Source organism: Oncorhynchus clarkii, unplaced genomic scaffold (assembly GCF_045791955.1).
Source record: "Oncorhynchus clarkii lewisi isolate Uvic-CL-2024 unplaced genomic scaffold, UVic_Ocla_1.0 unplaced_contig_13405_pilon_pilon, whole genome shotgun sequence".
Classification (NCBI taxonomy): Eukaryota; Metazoa; Chordata; class Actinopteri; order Salmoniformes; family Salmonidae; genus Oncorhynchus; species Oncorhynchus clarkii.
This window is the reverse complement of record NW_027258214.1, coordinates 74006-94424: the sequence shown is the minus strand read 5'-3', so window position 1 is coordinate 94424 and position 20419 is coordinate 74006. Positions and strand designations below refer to the sequence as shown.

At 45.8% G+C, this 20419-nt stretch overlaps 3 protein-coding genes across 6 annotated transcripts; 1 reads left to right on the top strand and 2 right to left on the bottom strand.

The window, feature by feature from the left end:
• Nucleotides 1-258: 258 nt before the first annotated feature.
• On the bottom strand, nt 259-8915 carry LOC139396100 (cyclin-Y-like protein 1). Its single transcript, XM_071143304.1, has 10 exons — nt 8081-8915; nt 7454-7528; nt 5623-5663; nt 5389-5486; nt 4819-4854; nt 3349-3400; nt 3138-3257; nt 2172-2338; nt 1080-1242; nt 259-762 (listed from the first exon to the last, which is right to left on the bottom strand). Exons 1-10 carry the CDS (start codon nt 8241-8243, stop codon nt 646-648), a joined length of 1032 nt encoding a protein of 343 aa, XP_070999405.1. The 5' UTR covers nt 8244-8915; the 3' UTR covers nt 259-645.
• A 132-nt stretch (nt 8916-9047) lies between these two features.
• Nucleotides 9048-10953, top strand: LOC139396102 (protein N-lysine methyltransferase METTL21A-like). Its single transcript, XM_071143310.1, has 3 exons — nt 9048-9312; nt 9522-9633; nt 10159-10953. The coding sequence occupies exons 1-3, from the start codon at nt 9166-9168 to the stop codon at nt 10557-10559; spliced, it is 660 nt and encodes a 219-aa protein (XP_070999411.1). The 5' UTR covers nt 9048-9165; the 3' UTR covers nt 10560-10953.
• Nucleotides 10837-20207, bottom strand: LOC139396101 (cyclic AMP-responsive element-binding protein 1-like). 4 transcript variants are annotated; one of them, XM_071143306.1, is made up of 8 exons: nt 20024-20207; nt 18241-18366; nt 17283-17429; nt 16064-16167; nt 15695-15840; nt 13435-13617; nt 13082-13238; nt 10837-12816 (listed from the first exon to the last, which is right to left on the bottom strand). In XM_071143306.1, the coding sequence occupies exons 2-8, from the start codon at nt 18325-18327 to the stop codon at nt 12672-12674; spliced, it is 969 nt and encodes a 322-aa protein (XP_070999407.1). In that variant the 5' UTR covers nt 18328-18366; nt 20024-20207; the 3' UTR covers nt 10837-12671. The 4 variants fall into 4 exon arrangements, with proteins under 4 accessions (XP_070999407.1, XP_070999406.1, XP_070999408.1 ...); XM_071143305.1 differs by having other exon boundaries at nt 19871-20058; XM_071143307.1 differs by having other exon boundaries at nt 19880-20047.
• Between the last annotated feature and the right edge of the window lie 212 nt (nt 20208-20419).

The following is a 20419-nucleotide window of genomic DNA, read 5'->3' as shown; positions in this document are numbered from 1 at the left end:
AACTGCCAACCCCACCCAGCTGACACTCCATACAGGCTAAAGTAAACCCAGAATTGACAACCCCACCCAGCTGACACTCCAGACAGGCTAAAGTAAACCCAGAACTGCCAACCCCACCCAGCTGGCACTCCAGAAAGGCTAAAGTAAACCCAGAACTGACAACCCCACCCAGCTGGCACCACAGACAGGCTTAAGTAAACCCAGGACTGACACCATAACATCCTGCATCTTATCTAGAAATGAGACACCATACACAGATTTGATAGTTTATTACGGTTTATTTGAAATAAACAGCAACTGAAAATATGTTCAATTAAAAACCGATACATTTCCCAGCTAAAGGGCCTACACAGTAAGCAAAGAAAACCGTCCTACATCACCATCTGTCCGTCCGTGTGCCAAACTACACCACAGGGTAGTTAGAGGCTTCCTCACCATGGTCAGTGTGTGGTGTCAGACACTCCAACCCTTCTTGCAGATCTGGAGTGTATGAGTAAGTATCAGTGGTGGAGCTGCCACCATACAGATCTGGGGGTGGGGGTGATTTGGGACCAGCTGTGTGTGTCGATGGTTCCAGTGAGTGTCTAGTTTAGGAAGACCTTCGGTGCATCCTCAGCCTGTCCTGTGTGTGTAGCAGGTCCAGCTTTAGGACAGCACGGCGTGGGTGGTTCGGACACCCACCAGATTGTCTGCGCTGAGGGACCTCCTTATGGTCACCTTGCCCAGATCCTTGTATCTGTCCTCACACAGTCTGGAGATAGCCTGGGAACGCAACACTTATTACAGCCCAGAGATAGCCTGGGACAACACTTATGTAACTCAAACATAAAGACAAGACATTGGCCCCTCCCACCTAGGCACTTGTGTAGATAGGTGGTGTACATTCTCCTTAGCCAATCAGAAGGCAGAGTGGATCTACTACCTAATTTCTAACACCTATGCAATGTTTTAGTAACTACATGATAGTAGGGGAGTAGGGGTTGTTTCTGAACAGGACCAAGTCAGCCAGGACTACCATTAAACTCTCCTCTTGCCAAGTAGCAGTGTTTTCATTCTGCCGTCCTAGAAGCTCTCCTCACCTCCAGTTTAGTGGCTCGCTGGTTGTCAAGTGGCTCCAGGGGGAAGTTGAGGTTGTTGTCGTCGGCCAGGGAGCGCAGGTCAAAGTAGTACTTGGCGTAGACGCTGGCCGGCACGTTGATGTTGAACTGAAGCAGCTCCAGGAAGTGCCTCTCCATCTCATTCCTGTGAGAGGTAGAGAGAGAGAGAGAGAGAGGGAGATACAGAGAGAGAGAGAGAGAGAGAGAGAGAGAGAGAGAGGGAGATACAGAGAGAGAGAGAGAGAGAGATACAGAGAGAGAGAGAGAGAGAGAGATACACAGAGAGAGAGAGAGAGAGAGATACAGAGAGAGAGAGAGAGAGAGATACAGAGAGAGAGAGAGAGAGAGAGAGAGAGAGAGAGAGATACAGGTAGAGAGAGAGAGAGGTACAGGTAGAGAGACAGAGGGGGTACAGGTAGAGAGAGAGAGAGAGCGAGAGAGGGGTACAGGTAGAGAGAGAGAGAGGGGTACAGGTAGAGCGAGAGAGGGGTAGAGCATAAATCTCAGCAGTCTTATCCTCCATACTCTCCCAGCCTCCTTTTCAAAATGTCAGAGGGAGGTGAGTTCTCGGGGAGAGGATTGAGGACGCAAGGAATCGAGGGAAGACTTTTGAGATGTACCTGGCCAGCAAGGCAAAATCAAAATCTAATTTTATTGATTTACATAAGATGAGTTTTGACCCACATGGCAACGTTCCAATTTAACAATGCGCCTCATAATATTGAGAATCCTAAAACTACCCTGACACCCCTCAAATTCAACTGGACCTCCAAGCCACTTCCCACTGCTTTTTTATATTGTTCTCTCTAAATCAGGGACTGAGACACCTGGGACACCAGATGGGTGCAATTAATGATCAGATAGAACAGAATATCAGCAGGCTCCGAGACCTCGTAGGGTCAGAGTTCAATACCCCTGCCCTAAGCACTTAGATATGAGAGGATTGGAGAGCTGTAAGGATGATGGTAGTCGTCCCTCTTGCTTACACCTATCCAACCCTCAGGTCTAATGTCTAAAGGTTGGGGTGACTTGTGAAGGTGAGCAGTCAGGAGGACAGGACAGAGGGACACTGACATGTCCTCCACGGTGATGTCCTTGAGGATCTGGCAGTAGTCTACGTTCCACACGGCCTGGTCGTCCCACACCTTGGACGCCAGCAGGATGGCTCCCAGTACGATCCGCTTCCAGTTGCAGGGACAGATGTCCATCTCAGCGTAGGTCAGCAGACGCTCCAGGTACACCTTGGGGAAGGATGGACACAGTAAATGAGACGGTCTCATCGGACACTGCTGGACACACAGTAAATGAGTCTCATCGGACACTGCTGGACACACAGTAAATGAGTCTCATCGGACACTGCTGGACACACAGTAAATGAGTCTCATCGGACACTGCTGGACACAGTAAATGAGTCTCATCGGACACTGCTGGACACAGGAACACCAGGGCCAGGTGTTCAGCAGGACACAGTAACACCGTTACCAGGGCCAGGTGTTCAGCAGGAGACAGTAACACTGTTACCAGGGCCAGGTGTTCAGCAGGACACAGTAACACCGTTACCAGGGCCAGGTGTTCAGCAGGACACAGTAACACCGTTACCAAGGCCAGGTGTTCAGCAGGAGACAGTAACATCGTTACCAGGGCCAGGTGTTCAGCAGGAGACAGTAACATCGTTACCAGGGCCAGGTGTTCAGCAGGACACAATAGATTATTATGCAGAACAAGAGTCTCTTTTACTCACGTCAGGTCTCAACACGCCACAACACTTAACTACTAAACATGCCCAAAGTGAAACTCCCTGTGGTGGGGCAACTGACTGGTGGGCCAACTGACTGGTGGGCCAACTGACTGGTGGGGCAACTGACTGGTAGGGCAACTGACTGGTAGGGCAACTGACTGGTAGGGCAACTGACTGGTAGGGCAACTGACTGGTAGGGCAACTGACTGGTAGGGCAACTGACTGGTAGGGCAACTGACTGGTAGGGCAACTGACTGGTAGGGCAACTGACTGGTAGGGCAACTGACTGGTGGCATACGTACCAGGGTGACGATGGCACACTCAGCAGTCAGCTGGGCCGAGCTGAAGAGCGTGCGGACAAAGCGGTAGATGAGCTTGTGTTCAGGGTCCACGCTGTAGTAGTCTTCTGGAACCTTCTCTCTCTGAGGAAGAGGAGGCCTGGCCAGTCAGTCTGACAGGAGGTTTGGTGTGCACACACACACAGACATACAGTATCTTCTTCCACCTACTCACCGTTAATGGGTGGATCTTCTCATCGAAAATGTCCAGAGAACGGTTTGAATCCCTGAGGGGGAAGAAAAAAGACTGAAAACTACTGCTACAAGCCCACACACAGAGAAAGACCACTCCCATACTATGTTACTATGTCACCACACCTTCATTACCATGTCACACCACACCTTCATTACCATGTCACACACAGAGAAGACCACTCCCATACTATGTCACCACACCTTCATTACCATGTCACACACAGAGAAAGACCACTCCCATACTATGTTACTATGTCACCACACCTTCATTACCATGTCACACAAATCACCACACCTTCATTACCATGTAACACACAGAGAAAGACCACTCCCATACTATGTTACTATGTCACCACACCTTCATTACCATGTCACACAAATCACCACACCTTCATTACCACGATACCATGTCACACAAATCACCACACCTTCATTACCATGTCACACAAATCACCACACCTTCATTACCATGATACCATGTCACACAAATCACCACACCTTCATTACCATGATACCATGTCACACAAATCACCACACCTTCATTACCATGATACCATGTCACACAAATCACCACACCTTCATTACCATGATACCATGTCACACAAATCACCACACCTTCATTACCATGATACCATGTCACACAAATCACCACACCTTCATTACCATGATACCATGTCACACAAATCACCACACCTTCATTACCATGATACCATGTCACACAAATCACCACACCTTCATTACCATGTCACACAAATCATCACACCTTCATTACCATGTCACACAAATCATCACACCTTCATTACCATGTCACACAAATCATCACACCTTCATTACCATGTCACACAAATCAACACACCTTCATTACCATGATACCATGTCACACAAATCACCACACCTTCATTACCATGATACCATGTCACACAAATCACCACACCTTCATTACCATGATACCATGTCACACAAATCACCACACCTTCATTACCATGATACCATGTCACACAAATCACCACACCTACCATGTCACACAAATCACCATGATACCATGTCACACAAATCACCACACCTTCATTACCATGTCACACAAATCACCACACCTTCATTACCATGTCACACAAATCATCACACCTTCATTACCATGTCACACAAATCATCACACCTTCATTACCATGTCACACAAATCACCACACCTTCATTACCATGATACCATGTCACACAAATCATCACACCTTCATTACCATGTCACACAAATCATCACACCTTCATTACCATGATACCATGTCACACAAATCATCACCACACCTTCATTACCATGATACCATGTCATGACAAATCATCACCACACCTTCATTACCATGATGTCATGACAAATGATCAACACAAAACTCCTCCATTTACCTCACCACGTCTCTATATCATTTTCCTCATGAAATGAATGACAGATAGAACCTACCTGTTTTTTATGTGATAGTATATCGCCAACGTGACACTGGAACAGAGAGAGACAAGACGGTGAGTCCTTACAATGACGGCCTCTTTTCTGCTCTGCCGTGTGTGAGGAGGTAAGGAGGTCTCACCATTTCACGTACTCTTTTCTGCTCTGCCGTGTGTGTGGAGGTAAGGAGGTCTCACCATTTCACCGTACTCTTTTCTGCTCTGCCGTGTGTGTGGAGGTAAGGAGGTCTCACCATTTCACCGTACTCTTTTCTGCTCTGCCGTGTGTGTGGAGGTAAGGAGGTCTCACCATTTCACCGTACTCTTTTCTGCTCTGCCGTGTGTGTGGAGGTAAGGAGGTCTCACCATTTCACCGTACTCTTTTCTGCTCTGCCGTGTGTGTGGAGGTAAGGAGGTCTCACCATTTCACCGTACTCTTTTCTGCTCTGCCGTGTGTGTGGAGGTAAGGAGGTCTCACCATTTCACCGTACTCTTTTCTGCTCTGCCGTGTGTGTGGAGGTAAGGAGGTCTCACCATTTCACCGTACTCTTTTCTGCTCTGCCGTGTGTGTGAGGTAAGGAGGTCTTACCATTTCACCGTACTCTTCAGGTTGGGCAGGCTGACCGTGCTGTCGTCAAGGAATATTGTGGAGCAGGAGCTGTACTTTTTACATAACCCAGGAGACGTCTAGGAAAAGGGACTAGTTGTTAGTCCATGGAACAGGGAAAAACATAGCATCACTTCCTGACATCTCTGCGTTAGGATCAGTGGATGTCCATGGGTAGCCATAGTAACGCTCGACTGGACAGATGGATTTACTCACGTGATGATTACTTAAGTAGTTACTTCTCCTTTTCTCCCGCACTGGAGGGGGAAAAAAAGTCAGACAAATCTTAGGTCAGGTAGTTCCCTGAACGTGTTGAATAACTATCTGACTGTGACCATTAGACTCTCCTGTTGTCCAGACCTGGGACGTAATCTGCATGGCACAACGTTGTGGGACGTTCAGATAAAGAAATATATTACGTAGAACAAGCGTGCCCCTCTGACATGTAGAATAAGAAATCATGTCAACTCTATTCATGAAATTTCTATCTGCACCGTTCCATGATAACCAGAGGATACAGCCATGAGAAGTAGAAGATCCCCATGCCACTTGTGGCAACATGCTGCACGGAGCCTTCACTGTGCACTGCCACTTTAAGAGCGCATCAGCAGTCAGGAAGGGGAGATAAAGATAGCTCTTCCGGCTCTGTGGAGAGCTCTCGGTTGGCGCGGCAGTTTGACACTGTGTACAACTCTTGTTTATGTTCAGCTTTGTAAAGTGTTGAAGTGGAACGCCGGTGTGAGCTCTCTAGGTGGGGGGTGGTGTGAGCTCTCTAGGTGGGGGGTGGTGTGAGCTCTCTAGGTGGGGGGTGGTGTGAGCTCTCTAGGTGGGGGGTGGTGTGAGCGCTCTAGGTGGGGGGTGGTGTGAGCTCTCTAGGTGGGGGGTGGTGTGAGCTCTCTAGGTGGGGGGTGGTGTGAGCTCTCTAGGTGGGGGGTGGTGTGAGCTCTCTAGGTGGGGGGTGGTGTGAGCTCTCTAGGTGGGGGGTGGTGTGAGCTCTCTAGGTGGGGGGGTGGAACGCCGGTGTGAGCTCTCTAGGTGGGGGGTGGAACCCCGGCGTGAGCTCTCTAGGTGGGGGGTGGAACGCCGGCGTGAGCTCTCTAGGTGGGGGGTGGAACGCCGGCGTGAGCTCTCTAGGTGGGGGGTGGAACGCCGGTGTGAGCTCTCTAGGTGGGGGGTGGAACGCCGGTGTGAGCTCTCTAGGTGGGGGGTGGAACGCCGGTGTGAGCTCTCTAGGTGGGGGGTGGAACGCCAGTGTGAGCTCTCTAGGTGGGGGGTGGAACACCAGTGTGAGCTCTCTAGGTGGGGGGTGGAACGCCGGTGTGAGCTCTCTAGGTGGGGGGTGGAACGCCGGTGTGAGCTCTCTAGGTGGGGGGTGTATCTTTTGGGAGCGCTCCTGTCATTGATCACATGGAGTGGTAGCAACATTGTTGTGAAGCTTTGACAAACAAACCAACCATCAGGTGTATCTGACGGACAATCCGTGCAACAGCTAAGACCCCCTCCTCTCTGTGCTTTACACTGCAGCACTCCTCCCCAATGCAGTCCCTTTGATGTTCAGTGGCCTGGACTACTACTGACCTGCCAGACATGTTTGGGTTGACATTGTAGTTAAAGGGAGTTTGTTGTTTGAACTGTATTGATTTGGTGGGGAACTATTGACATTTGGCCGAGAAGAGTAGAACAACCCCCCCCTCCCCGGGAGGTAATATTGAATATTGCAAATTCTCTAAGGGTTATGAGTGGGTTCTTTCTTGTCAATTGTTTCTATGAAGTTGCCTTTTAAATTGCTCTGCCATTATTATTGTAGGTGGTATTATTGGTTGGGTTACCGCTGTGCTGTGACATGTGTTTTATATGGTGTGTCTTATCCTTTCTACTTGCTATCTGACCAACAGTCTTCACTCTAGACAGTCTCTTCTGCTGATGTGCGTTTCTGGTAGCAGAACTATCTATCCTATTATTTGCCTTTCAGCAGGGTTAATACCTGCCTGGCACCAGAACAAAAATGATTTTATTTACCTATCTAACAATACCGCTACACACTTACCATCAGTCTGAGACTTGTTGAGGAAGATTGTGCTGGCTCTGGCATTATCGGATGGGTTGGACTCCTGCGCCAATTCTGAAAGAAACAAGAAATACACACCTATTTTATCACCAACACCACAATAAATGCACACGTATCCCAACTATATGCACCATGTGTATCTGAAAACAGTGAGATACAGTATACTACTGACTGATTACAGATCATTACTTCTGGGGGTGCACCTTGTGACTTGACATCATGACACTCACTATACTCTGGGAAAGGGGGATACCTAGTCAGTTGTCTAACTGTATGTATTCAACTGAAATGTGTCTTCCGCATTTCACTCAGAGGTGCTAGATACTCTGCAGGCTATAGCTGAAGCAAAAACAACGCTAGATACTCTGCAGGCTATAGCTGAAGCAAAAACAATGCTGGATACTCTGCAGGATATCTTGAAATAGCTGAACCAATATGACTGAACAATCAATAGTGCAACAGGTCATAAACTGATGTGTGATGTATGCATTGTGCATTAACAGCAAGCGATATCTTCCTTTCCCCTTTCATGCATGTCTTGGCTGTTCAGAGGCGTGACCATGACGTATACCCCTCCACTCCAGCTTATCCGAAAAGTACACCTACCATCCGGGACCTCTCTATCGCTGATGTGCTGCAGATAGGTGCCCGTGTCCTCGCTTACGTCGTCGCCAGTGGTGGTTATTGGGTAGTCGTCGAGCTCGACTGCTCTCCTTGCAAGCTTTGGACTCCCGCCGGGGGACATGCAGCAGGACACTGTAGCCCCCATGATTGAACAATTTGCTAAAGTCCTACTACTGACTACACCCCAGATATCTGAAAGAACCGTCCACTCGTCTATAACATCAGACAGAACCACTGTCAGTGATGTCTGGTCTCAAAATGACACATTCAATTTTAAATACATGAGTAGCAGCCACATATCGGGGTTCATATCTACAACACACAATTCAAACTGAACACTTGAATCCCTATATTTTTCAGGGCGTGTGCGCAAAGGCATGGCGAGTAGCGCATTGATACGTCGGCCAGATACAGGCTTGACCACTAAACTAATCCAAAGGCTGGCAACGCTAGGACACCGGTTTAACCGGTAATGGCAACACGTTATACTCGGTTTTAAAATGCCTAGCTGAAGCTGCTAGACAGCTGATACGTTAAAAACATTAATCTGGTCTTCATAAACCAGACGTAGTTTGCTAGCTAGCCCTACACCCGGCTAACGCTAATCCAGGCGTCAGCTAACTGGCTATTTATGCCGGTCCACTTGATCTAGCTATTCTTGCGATGCATTGCAGTCAGAGAATATGCCGAATTCCTTCGTCTCAGCAAATGTTCTAGGTATGGTCGTTCACCGTACACAGAAATGTATAATGCTCAGATTTGAGACGACAAGCTAGCCTGCTAACAGCTGATTCCCACTCCAGCCAAAGCCAACTAGGAAGGAACGCCCTCAAGAACGGCCCATTTTGACGCACGTCAATTACCATTGGCTGTTTACCAAGATTAATAATTGTTATTTGACAGAGATTGGTGAACATTGTCATTTGACAAGTGTCAGCTCTACGATTTTATTATCGCGAGAATATAGATTTTTCCACTTCCTCATAAGAAATCGTTCAGCGAGGTATGAATTTCAAGCTTACTAAAAGTTACGTATTATATTACATTTCCATGGTCTTCTTTTGACTATGGCGCTTGTACCATATGATGGGAATTATTTGTCCGTGCTCTCAAAACTGCATAATTCGTCTGCCGAGTTCCATTTTGCTGACCACAATGTCAGACTAACCCAGGACTGGAATCAACTCGGAGTAGCTGCTGTCGTCTGGGATGCAGTGAGTGACCATCGTTGGTGTACGACTGTACATACTTTGCAGCATTTTTTAAATATATTTTTTATTCCAATATGAACTATTCAATCATCTGTTGAATTACGGTCGTCTTCTTGAGTGTGACAAAGATGTAGCCAACTATGGAACGATTGATTCTGCCACAATTTACCGATACTGTTCTCTCCTTATATCTGTTTTCCTTTCTCTGTCAGGCGGTAGTGATGTGTATGTACCTGGAGCTGGGGCAGGTCGAGCTGACAGGGAAGGTTGCCATCGAGCTGGGGGCAGGCACTGGACTGGTGGGCATCGTGGCAGCGCTTCTAGGTAAGAACTCACATAGGAAACTGGTAGGAGACTTGCATTACAGGACCAAACCAAGCTGAAGTGGGTTGGCCTGATTACTATATAGTTGAGCTGAAGTGGGTTGGCCTGACTACTATATAGTTGAGCTGACGTGGGCTGGCCTGATTACTATATAGTTGAGCTGAAGTGGGTTGGCCTGACTACTATATAGTTGAGCTGATGTGGGCTGGCCTGACTACTATATAGTTGAGCTGATGTGGGCTGGCCTGACTACTATATAGTTGAGCTGATGTGGGCTGGCCTGACTACTATATAGTTGAGCTGATGTGGGCTGGCCTGACTACTATATAGTTGAGCTGATGTGGGCTGGCCTGACTACTATATAGTTGAGCTGAAACCATTCTGGAAAGGACAATGTGAAAATAAACCATCAGAGCCAGAACTGTTTGGGTTGGCCCTATAGTGTGGATCAGGCTCAACTGTTAGAACTACTAATTGTTAGTCACATTTTTACATGTGCTAACCATGCAAGCCTTCTGTCCAAAGGTGCCAAAAAAGTGACCATCACAGACCGTGAGCCTGCCTTGGGTTTCCTTGCAGCCAATGTGAAAGAGAACATTCCCCCGGATCGGCTAGGAGCAGTGAAGGTCTCAGAACTGACCTGGGGCCAGGGATTGGAGCGCTATCCCACAGGAGGCTTTGACATAGTGCTGGGAGCAGACATTGTTTACCTGGAAGACACATTTCCATCATTACTGCAAACGATGGAGCACCTCAGCTCAGAGAGTAGTGTAGTGCTACTGGCCTGCAAGATCCGCTACGAGCGAGACACTAACTTCCTGAGCATGCTGAAGCAGCGCTTCACAGTACACGAGGTGCACTATGACAAGGAAAGAGACATTCACATCTACAAGGCTGTGAAGCTTCCAGCAAGGAGAGATCTGTAGGAACCAGTGACTGATGGGGGATGTGAGGGGTTTGAATCACAGTGGATGGATCAATGTGCTGTCAATCATTGATGGTTCAGGGAGCTACTACTCATGAATGGACAGTCAGTGAGATGGGTTCATGGACGATGGTTTTGTTTCATGCAGGTTTGTGTCCAGTAGGGAGAAAATATGGAGCTACAACCCAGCTACTATGGGTGATTGTAATTGTCTTAATTTCATTCATCCTTTTTTGATAAAATGGATTTGAAAACAAATTAAGACATGTGAAAAATAATACCAGAAACACATTTATTAACAGCTGCCAAAAACAAATAGTAGAATCTGTAATATAATTGTTTTGCTTTTTTCATACAAGTGAATGCTGACATTAAGAAATACAACGTTTACAAAATATGAACAGAAATGGCAAGTGTTTTAAAAATAAGATGCATATGTTATGACAGATGGCTACGTAAAAACAAAATAATACAATATGGCATTCCGTTATCCAATCAAACAGAAGACCGGGTTCAGTAAGCAAATGTTATGGAACTTTGCCGATAGAAATATAGTTGACATGAATCCTTATTTTACATGTCAGAAAGGCATGTCTGTTCTACAAAACAGTTCTAGCTGAACATTTGGATCTGTTCCACAGTGTTGTGAGCTGCTGAACGCGCCCCTGGTGTAAATCCCACGTTTGTTGACCGAGTTGTCAGTCTAAATGTCAGCGATGGATCCCAAAATCGAGCTCTACGTCATCACTGCAGATCCAAGCAAACTATCCCTTTTAACTAACTACATGATAGAAAAATGCTTCTTCCCTTGTTCTATCAGAAGTGTTTGAGGCACAACAGATGAAAAAGTGAGATTGTGGGGCTAATCCTAACTTTCACTCTACAATCCCATTGATGTCAATGCATGATTAAGTGGAAGTTAGGATATCCTCCAATATGATTATGCCTTATGCCTGTTCAGGCCATGGAGAAACAAACAAGGAGACTCAAACACACACACTGCCTCAGACATCGTATACATTACATGAATGCCTAAAAGCACACTATACAACACCCATAGTCTACCCTTCAGTCATATTCCTCCTGTCAGCTGTGTGGTAGCACAACTCTTTAAAAAGGTACTCAGCGAAATGACTTTCCCCCCGAGCAGCACCGGAGATATTGAGATGAGCGAGATGCAACACTTTGCCATCACACAGTATCGCTTCACGTTGTAGTGGTAGCCATGGCACCAAAACAGTGGAGAAGTTGAGCCTCTCGCTTCAACACTCTTAGTTGTGGAAATTGACCCACTATGCTGTTTACATTCTGCATCTACGTCATATCGCTGAGGTTACCTTTTAATGCCTGTTAGTTGTTGCAGACAATCCACCCACAATCCATCTCCTACCCCCAAAACACCCGGCTTAGCAATGCTGAATAACAAAAGTTGGCAAGCAGAAAAATTCAATACATGATAACCCAACTGAAGCTCAAAGATAATACATTTCATCTGACAGTGGTTGGGATCTACAGTCCACATAAAGTGTTAGTAAGTAACAGAAGAGTTAAAGCAATCATCAGCCTAAATACTGAATAGTGTAGCACTCAAAAAGATGACCATTTTTCCAAAATCATTTTCAACGTGTGTTGCCAGGTGACGGTCCAAACTCAATAGTTGTATAGGGTAGTTCATGGTGGGCAGAGGGGTCCTAGTCCTCCACGGCTGGTGTTTTCCTGGTATCTGACATCTTGAGACTGGGGACTACTGGTTAGTTAGCAGCAGTGGTGTCGTGGATAGACACGATACCTACCACTGTAAGATTCCACTAGGGGCTCCATTCTATTGGTGGAGAAACAGTGTGCTCCACCTCATCCTTTTAGGGGTACTCATGATGGAAAGTACTCATCATCCTTTTAAGGGGTACCTATGAGGCCATCCTTTTTAGGGGTACTCATGTCATCCTTTTAAAGGGATACTTGTGAAAAAGTGGAGAAATTGTGTTGTTATTTTTCCTCTTTCTGTAGGTCTTATAGACTGGTAGAGCTTTTTAAAAAGAAAGGGGTAAATGGGGGAGGGTAGTGCCAGATGCATGGCTCTGTGGTGAGTCTCTGTACATGGGGGGGGGGGGCACTACTCTGATTTGTGGCAGTACAAGTCTTTAAGTGACTTCAGTTCCTCAATGAGGGTTTTGTTTTGGTTCTCCAGAACGGCCACACGGTTCTCCAGACACTTGACGTACTCCTTCTTCTTCCGGCGACACTCCCGGGCCGCCTCCCTGTCTCACACACACACACACGGAGTCAGTACAGTATGTCTGGCTCAGCAAAGCAAATCTTAACACGATCATCATGTTACTCATGTTTTCACTTAACATTACCTCAGCTTTATTGTGTAGGTATAGACATAGGAGTTCCATATCAACAACATGCTAAATGTACACCTACATTATAGAATGTAGTCTACCATTTCACCCAACAGCCTTCATTAAAGTGATCAACACAACCCTAGTTAACAGTATCTATACCCTCTACTCCACCTACCTGTTCTTCATCAGTCTGACCTCCCTCTTACGGGTGACGACAACCTCTGGGCCTTCCTGGCCAGACAAGGCGGGAGAGGAGGCCATCACCATCCCAGGAGTCATGCTGCTGGTGTTGGCCGTACGGATCTGGTAGGTCTGCACTTCTCCAGAGGCAGCTGGGAAACAGAAGGGACGTGTTGGTGTTTACGTCAAGAAATTGTGGGCATACAGGAGTTGTTTGTGTTGTTGTGTGACTGCATATGCAGGAAAACGGTTCTGTTTGGAATGTACGAGCAGAACAACTGACGGGCACCCAGTAAGAACCAAAACTTGATTGCGACTGGGGTCTCCCATGGTTCAAGAGGTTCTCACCTTGCATTACCACCTGGTTGCTGGGCACCAGGATTTGCTGTCCATCGGAGGTCTGGGCATACTGCAGGATGGTGGTGCCCTGCTGGGCGCCCGCCGCGTTGGTCATGGTCAGGGTCTGCATCCCCTGCATGCCATCCGTACCGTTATTGGCCAGTTGGATGGCGCCGCCCTGGGTGATGGCAACTGAAGAGGTGGGAGGGGTTAATGGATGATCGTCAGGTTAGGAACATTACTACGGTCTGCTCGGTCACGTTCAGCAAGGCAAACCATAGCGAAACGGAAAATTAACATTGTCATTATTGGACATGTTCAGGTAGAACCTTCCCGTTTCATTCAAACATTTCTCCCTACTGAACATGACCCTATTTCCACTATAGTCATTGACCATACGACTCATCAAATATAAAGTAAGAAAGCCAACTACAGTGCCTTGCGAAAGTATTCGGCCCCCTTGAACTTTGCGACCTTTTGCCACATTTCAGGCTTCAAACATAAAGATATAAAACTGTATTTTTTTGTGAAGAATCAACAACAAGTGGGACACAATCATGAAGTGGAACGACATTTATTGGATATTTCAAACTTTTTTAACAAATCAAAAACTGAAAAATTGGGCGTGCAAAATTATTCAGCCCCCTTAAGTTAATACTTTGTAGCGCCACCTTTTGCTGCGATTACAGCTGTAAGTCGCTTGGGGTATGTCTCTATCAGTTTTGCACATCGAGAGACTGAATTTTTTTCCCATTCCTCCTTGCAAAACAGCTCGAGCTCAGTGAGGTTGGATGGAGAGCATTTGTGAACAGCAGTTTTCAGTTCTTTCCACAGGTTCTCGATTGGATTCAGGTCTGGACTTTGACTTGGCAATTCTAACACCTGGATATGTTTATTTTTGAACCATTCCATTGTAGATTTTGCTTTATGTTTTGGATCATTGTCTTGTTGGAAGACAAATCTCTGTCCCAGTCTCAGGTCTTTTGCAGACTCCATCAGGTTTTCTTCCAGAATGGTCCTGTATTTGGCTCCATCCATCTTCCCATCAATTTTAACCATCTTCCCTGTCCCTGCTGAAGAAAAGCAGGCCCAAACCATGATGCTGCCACCACCATGTTTGACAGTGGGGATGGTGTGTTCAGCTGTGTTGCTTTTACGCCAAACATAACGTTTTGCATTGTTGCCAAAAAGTTCAATTTTGGTTTCATCTGACCAGAGCACCTTCTTCCACGTTTGGTGTGTCTCCCAGGTGGCTTGTGGCAAACTTTAAACAACACTTTTTATGGATATCTTTAAGAAATGGCTTTCTTCTTGACACTCTTCCATAAAGGCCAGATTTGTGCAATATACGACTGATTGTTGTCCTATGGACAGAGTCTCCCACCTCAGCTGTAGATCTCTGCAGTTCATCCAGAGTGATCATGGGCCTCTTGGCTGCATCTCTGATCAGTCTTCTCCTTGTATGAGCTGAAAGTTTAGAGGGACGGCCAGGTCTTGGTAGATTTGCAGTGGTCTGATACTCCTTCCATTTCAATATTATCGCTTGCACTGTGCTCCTTGGGATGTTTAAAGCTTGGGAAATCTTTTTGTATCCAAATCCGGCTTTAAACTTCTTCACAACAGTATCTCGGACCTGCCTGGTGTGTTCCTTGTTCTTCATGATGCTCTCTGCGCTTTTAACGGACCTCTGAGACTATCACAGTGCAGGTGCATTTATACGGAGACTTGATTACACACAGGTGGATTGTATTTATCATCATTAGTCATTTAGGTCAACATTGGATCATTCAGAGATCCTCACTGAACTTCTGGAGAGAGTTTGCTGCACTGAAAGTAAAGGGGCTGAATAATTTTGCACGCCCAATTTTTCAGTTTTTGATTTGTTAAAAAAGTTTGAAATATCCAATAAATGTCGTTCCACTTCATGATTGTGTCCCACTTGTTGTTGATTCTTCACAAACAAATACAGTTTTATATCTTTATGTTTGAAGCCTGAAATGTGGCAAAAGGTCGCAAAGTTCAAGGGGGCCGAATACTTTCGCAAGGCACTGTAAGCTTGTCCAAACCAGAACAAGCAGGCACTGTTCACATATGGCCATGATGAAACTGGAGTACAGGTGAAGTTGCCCCTAGATGCTGATCTTGGGTCAGTTAAGCATTTTCCCATGTAGAAGGGATTGGTGAAGGGGAAGCTGATCCTAGATTTGTATCTACGGGACCCCCCCCCGGAGCGATAAAACTGAGGATTGAATAGGTAGGGGTTACGTACTGTACTGGCCGCTGGCCGTCTGATAGATGGGGCATGATGTGGGCATGGCAACGGTGGTGATGGCGGGGGTCGAGTCGTCCTCCGATTTCTCCTCCTCGATCGGCGGGACCGCAGACACGTCAGACGACAGGTCGTTCAGGATCTTCCTGCAAGGGATAACAATCACAATCAATGTCTCGGACTCTCAGTCAACAATGTGTCATCAGATTTCATTCACAGCCCAATCAGATCCAAAATGGCACCCAATCTGCATTAAAAAAATAATCCCAATTTGGCAACACTGAGTTAACATGACAGTCATGTTGCCAGATTGGGATTTTTTTCCTGCCACCCTGAGGCTGAGACAGTGGCCCTGTGGAGGAGCGGTACCTGTAGGAAGGACGTCTGGACAGAATCTCCCTCCTCTTCTGAGAGTCTGTCACACTGTCCACCGACTCCTGGGAGTCCTGGGAATCCTCTGCAACTGTTGAAATCTGACAGGGTCAAACACAAGAGTTGCAGTTTATAGCGTGTCCAATCAAAAACATTTTTTTTTGACCAATGGGTAAAATAATATAATCCATTGGAAAGATTTTACCCTTGTAGGATGGTCAGAATTAGGGTGATTAAATCAATCGAGGCCAGAGAGAAAAAAAGTGGCAAAAAATCTGGAAAATCACTTTCCGTTGAACTGATCTTTCTTCTAGAATCCAAAGGACATGAAAGATGGATATCCACTTTTCATATTCATTCAAAATCCCTGTCATTTCCCCAAGATACCTCACAAAAACAAGCGTAGCTCTGAAATGTCAGAGCAATAAGCATATACCCCAATTTTTTTTTATTTTTTTACCAAAGCCTTTTACATTTATTTCAGCTTGTCTCATGCCAATTTAGTTTTTTTGCGACCCACGGAAACAACTTTGACCACAAAACGAAAAATTCTCAAAAATCATTACAGGAAACTTGCACTGCTGCTTATTATCAGATGTATTAGGTTATGAAATCCAACCTTTTAGATATGTTAATGATATGTTAGAGAAAGACCCAACTGAACCATTCAGAACATGAATAATCATACTTGTCTTGGTAAAATGGGTTTTATAACACAAGTCTAATAAAAAGCATAGCTGGCACACACCCAGAGAAAATGATTTTGTGTGGAGGTGCTGACTAACGGCAAATAAACTATAAGCTATGAAAATAGAGAGTCAGACACTAATAACTCCCAGTAATTCATTTTACAGGGATATAACATTAAGTGAAATTTCATCACCAAAGCACATAGACACCCTGCAGTTTATTGGAAATGCAGTAATACCTATACAACATCCAATAATGTTCCATTGATCTGTTATACTACTGTATGTGACCCACACCAACCCTCAAATAGCTGCCATCTGAGAGATTCTCTGCTATAGATTAGATCAGTTCATTAGTCACATGCACAGGGTCACACATGTAATTGAAGGGTACAGTGAAATTCTTAAAGCTCCAACAGTACAGGTCAAATATAGACCTGTTGCTGCCTACTACCAAAGCCTATTGCATGTACCTTACTATGTATATCACAATAGACTACTGTAATGGAGGGAGGAATGGGGCTCACCTGAACAGTCTGTACTTGAGGCGACTGGATGACCGAGGGCTGGGCGGCCTGGATGACCCCGTGGACCTGAACAGTCTGACCGTTGGGGAGCTGCACCAGGGTGACTGTGGGGCCGCTGGAGGAGACCTGTCCTGCTGCCATAGACACCTGCAGCAGGGACGCAGATTTAGAAACGGCTTATGAGTGTGGGCTATACATGCTCGTTCCAGGGCCCGGGTTTCCCAAAAGCATCTTAAGGCCAAGTCCATTTTAGCACAACAGGATCCTATGGCTCTAACGATGGACTTAGCCTTAAGATGCTTTTGGGAAACTGGTCCATCATTTTAACCTTTATTTAACTAGGCAAGTCATTAAGAACTAATTCTTATTTACAATGACAGCCTACCCCAGCCAAACCCTAACCCGGACGACGCTGGGCCAATTGTGCGCCGCCCTATGGGACTCCCAATCATGTCCGGTTGTGATACAGCCTGGAATCGAATCTGGGTCTGTAGCGACGCCTCTAGCACTGAGATGCAATGCCTTAGACCACTGCGCCACTCGGGAGCCCAAAATCCACATAATGGTTACAATCAAAGACCATGAATAGAAGTGATTTATTATTCTTCATGTCAGTGAACAGTTATGCTCTTCTACACAACATATTTATTTATGAACATTCTACAATGTTGTGCCCTGCTGAATGCAGCCCACACATGGAGGCTCCCTACACGCATAGGCTGCATTTACACAGGCAGCCCAATTCGGAGCTTTCTTTTGACCAATCATATCAGCTCTAAAAAGATATGACGTGATTGGTCAAGACAAATTGGTGGGGAAAACATCAGAATTGGGCTGCCAGTGTAAACACAACCATACATGTACACCAAAAGTAGGGCCTCGTAAAGAATTTCCACCAGAGGATCAATAAAGTTTAATTTGATTCAAGTGTCTGGCAACGTTGATGAGGGTACTGTACCTGGGCCAGTGTGATCTGCTGGGCCTCAGACTCAGAAACAGCTGTGTCACCACCCTGCTGTGTATCGGCTCCCGCTTCCATGGTCATTTAGTTGGCTGGAATGGCGGGTGGAGAACTCTGGAGAGCCTGTGAATGTACGTTTTTACACAAAATGTAAAATATTGGTATGGGGGTGGATTTAATTCAGGGCTCTCCAACCCTGTTTCTGGAGAGATAAAGTTGTCGGTGTAGGTTCTGTGTAGGTTCACGCCAATCCTGTTCCTGGAGATGCCATCCTGTAGGGTTTCGCTCCAACCCCAGTTGCTAACCTGATTTAGCTTATCAACCAGCTAACTAGTCAGGTGTTGGAACTAACCTGATTCAGCTTATCAACCAGCTAACTATTAGAATCAGGTGCATTGGATTACAGTTGGAGCTAAAAACCTACAGGATGGTAGCTCTCCAGGAAGAAGGTTGGTGTGAAACCCTACAGGATGGTAGCTCCCCAGGAAGAAGGTTGGTGTGAAACCCTACAGGATGGTAGCTCCCCAGGAAGAAGGTTGGTGTGAAACCCTACAGGATGGTAGCTCTCCAGGAAGAAGGTTGGTGTGAAACCCTACAGGATGGGTAGCTCCCCAGGAACAGGGTTGGAGAGCCCTGATTAAGTGATATTATGCACTGACTGATGTTTCAGGTCGTGGCTTTTGTGCCTCTGTCTATTCATACCAGACCAGGTTTGTTTAAGTGATTGTAGGCTACACCAGACATGCAGTATTACGTGTGACTATCTGAAAGTATGGGAGATACTATCCCAAACCATAAGTAACGTTCCTAAGATAAAAATGTGTTGCTCAATGTTTATGTAATAAGTTCCAACATTGCATGAACGTAATGATTTTATGACAACACTAGTTAAGTGTATTTTCAATTTACAGTATAATATGCAGTACATCATTTCCTAACACTATACCCTGTTATTGCCGCCCTTTTCCAAGTAGTTAGCTAGCAAAGTATATAGCATTGTTAGCTACAAAGAAAACAGTAGCTAGCTGACACTTGCCTAGCTATACTAATAGATAAGAAAAAACACATTTTCAACCAAATGGTACGAAATGTATCCATGTTCATATTGTTGCTCGTTATATTAAATATTTGTGGTAGCTAGCAAATATCGACAACCTGGCTAACTAGCTATAGCTGCTAGCTAGCTAACGTAAATATACAAATGTGTCCCATGCGGTAAAAATCAAGTTTTAGCTTAATCAATTCATTTGCATATGGTTCATTTAACGTTGGCTAGCTATGACACTTTAATTGGTGTCTTTATCTAAGTTTGCTAATGTAGTATGCTTATCCAAGACAACCACGCTGTGTTTGCAGACGGACTATCTTGCAAGCTAACGTTAGCTAGTTCTTTGGGAGGGAAATGTCTGTAGCTAAGCCAGATATTATTGGGCTGGGCTATCATTCTATACCGCTAGTTAGCTTAGCAAGTTATGCATTCGAACCTACATGTTTTTTTTGTGATTGCCAGCTGGCTATGTAGCTAGATGGCCAAACTAGGTCTGTTAGCCAACATGCTGATGCTATTAATTACTGTGGTTGCAATCTTTACTCAAGGACTCAAGCCTCACTCCCATTTTTCCAGTACCATTCTCACATAGCTGGCTGGCTAGCTTTGTAGACTGACTCAACATCGTGTGGCTCTGCAACACCGCCGCCATGATCTCTTTGTTAGATTTGGAGCGATTTCTCCAACACACCAGGGCTTTCTTCTATCCCCCTCTCCGCATCGGATGCTTACCCGACACAGACTCGCTTCGTCACTCCCGGGTCCTCCGAGCTCCACTTTTATTCAGACCGACACGTAAGAGACCGCGTCAGGCTACACCTCTGTCGCGTCACCGAGATGAACAACAACACGGAGAACGAGGGAGACGACGAAAATCAGTTCTATCGACAGGGCTCGAATTCGAACGGAAAATGACGAAATCCACACGAAGAATACCGAGAATGACGAACATTGGCGGAAGTGTACGAAATGTAGGCCTAAATAAAAGTGCGCATGTGCAAAATGTGTCAGTCGAGAACATGAACAGCTGTCAATCAAAGACGTCTTATAAAACAGAAACTATAACATCTTTGTTATATATTAGGAAGCATGAGCAGTATGCTAAAAACAGCATTGTACTGCCAGTAG